Source organism: Chiloscyllium plagiosum, unplaced genomic scaffold (genome assembly GCF_004010195.1).
Source record: "Chiloscyllium plagiosum isolate BGI_BamShark_2017 unplaced genomic scaffold, ASM401019v2 scaf_81829, whole genome shotgun sequence".
Lineage (NCBI taxonomy): Eukaryota > Metazoa > Chordata > Chondrichthyes > Orectolobiformes > Hemiscylliidae > Chiloscyllium > Chiloscyllium plagiosum.
This window is the reverse complement of record NW_025202464.1, coordinates 4059-5911: the sequence shown is the minus strand read 5'-3', so window position 1 is coordinate 5911 and position 1853 is coordinate 4059. Positions and strand designations below refer to the sequence as shown.

Below are 1853 nucleotides of genomic sequence, written 5' to 3'. Positions count from 1 at the left end.
CTCTCTCACTCTCTTTCTCTGTCCAGCCTCCCCTCTCTCTCCTTCATCCTCTCCCTCCCTGGCCAAGCTGAGTGAGTGGCCAATTGCTGTATAACGTGGGTCCCTATATGACGCTGTCCACTTCGACAGGACAAACAGGAAAGTGGATCATCATCTGCGTGGCTCGAAGCAGAGAGAGGAGAATGATGATGATACTGCGGCGTTTTGTCCTGGTCTTTTCTCAAAGAGAGATTTTAAGACAGACGTGCCCTGCTCGCTAATAATAAACAGCTTGTGAGGCCTTGGGGTTTTGTTTGGTGTCAGGTCGGAACAATAGAAGCAGCCTGGCAGGGTGGTGCAAGCTCCCAACTAACCAGGATTTTTAGTTTTTCTGTCGCAGTCACTGTTGCGGGGTAGTGGCTTGAAAATGGGGAAGCTCTCTCTCTCTCTTGATTACAGCTAAGACCTGGAGGGTGGGGGGGGTTCTCTTCCTGCTCCGAGAGGTACATGTGAATTTGTTTTTCTGAATTTGCCTTTGTCAAGGGTGTGTTTATGGGATGTTACTGTTTAGCAGTTACACCATCTACTATTCTGTTACATTTTCCAATAGAGTTCGGTGATTCCAATTCCTTTTCCTTTCTTGTTGTTTTATTTTAACTGTAGCAGCTGAATGAAGTGCACTGTATGAAGAGAGAGTGTAGGCGATCTTCTTTTGAGGGCGTTTGTTTCTGGCCTGTAACAGAACTTGCAACAAGACCTGGGTTTCCCTCAGACACCAATCTCTGAGAGTGAGCCTCACAGGAGCAGCAGGCGGTGAGGACGGTAATGGGGACATTGGCCTTCACCGAGAGGGAGAGAGGATTCCAGAACAGGAGCGGGGATGTCTCGCTCCAATTGTTCGCACCCAGAGGATTGCACGTGTGGGGTTTCGGAGTCCTTATCCAAGGAAGGGCATTCTGATTACGGAGCCAAGGCTTCCCAGACTGATTCCAGGGAGATGGCAGGACTGATGTGTAAAAACAGACGGGAAGGGTTCGGGACTGTATTCGCTGGGGGTTTCGAAGAATGAGGTGGGGGGAAATCTCAAGGAAACCTGTAAAACTCTGACGGGGGGGGGAGCAGGAAGGACGTCCCCAATGACAGGGAGGGGGAGTCCAGAACCAGTGTGTGTGCATGGAGACCGGGGAGGGGGGGCGGTAAGGACCAACAGGAGGAGAAACGTCTTCACCCGGAGATTGGGGAGTTGTTGGAATTATCTGCCACTCGGGGCTGGAATATTCAGTTGGATATAGAAAGAGGGGCTAAAGGGGGAGAGCGGGCAACAATGAATGACAGAGCGGGCTCAATGGGCTGAACGGCCTCCGCCTGCTCCTGTTTTGTACCATCAAGATGTACAGCACAGAAACAGACCTTTCGGTCCAACCCATCCGTGCTGACCCAATATCCTTCATTAATCTAGTCCCATCTGGCATGGCTTGGCCCATTTCCCACAAGACCCCTTCCTATTCCCGCTCCCCTGTCCAGATGCCTCTCTGTGTTCGATCTTGTGCAGTCGACCTCCCCCTTACCCTGGTGTCGGAGGCCGGCATTGGTCTTTCTCCCTCTCGGCTGCGCTGCTGGCCCCTGGGCTCCCGTCCGCTCCTGCTTCCTGGCTGGGCCGGGCTGCCCGCTCCGGGGTAGAGAGGGGCTGCTTTGACCTGGGTTCGCCCGTCGGGTCAGCCTGGGCCTGGCCAGCGGGTAGCCCTGGTCGGGCAGAATGCTGGAAACAGACAACAAGCGAAAACGGTCACCATCCTCCAAATCACTCGGACTCTGTCACTCTACATCGGAGGGAGTGGGGCTCCTGCTCAGTGGCAGGGAGGGAGGGACAGGGA

The 1853-nt window shown here is 53.8% G+C and overlaps 1 protein-coding gene across 1 annotated transcript in view; it reads right to left on the bottom strand.

Moving 5' to 3' along the window:
• stk36 (serine/threonine kinase 36 (fused homolog, Drosophila)) overlaps positions 1–1853 on the bottom strand; it is a gene marked incomplete at its 3' end in the record, with an annotated part of 6748 nt that overhangs the window by 1501 nt on the left and 3394 nt on the right. Inside the window, exon 4 of the mRNA XM_043685015.1 lies at positions 1548–1738. Within this exon, the coding sequence (XP_043540950.1) occupies positions 1548–1738 (191 nt within the window). The remainder of the gene's footprint in view (positions 1–1547; positions 1739–1853) is intronic.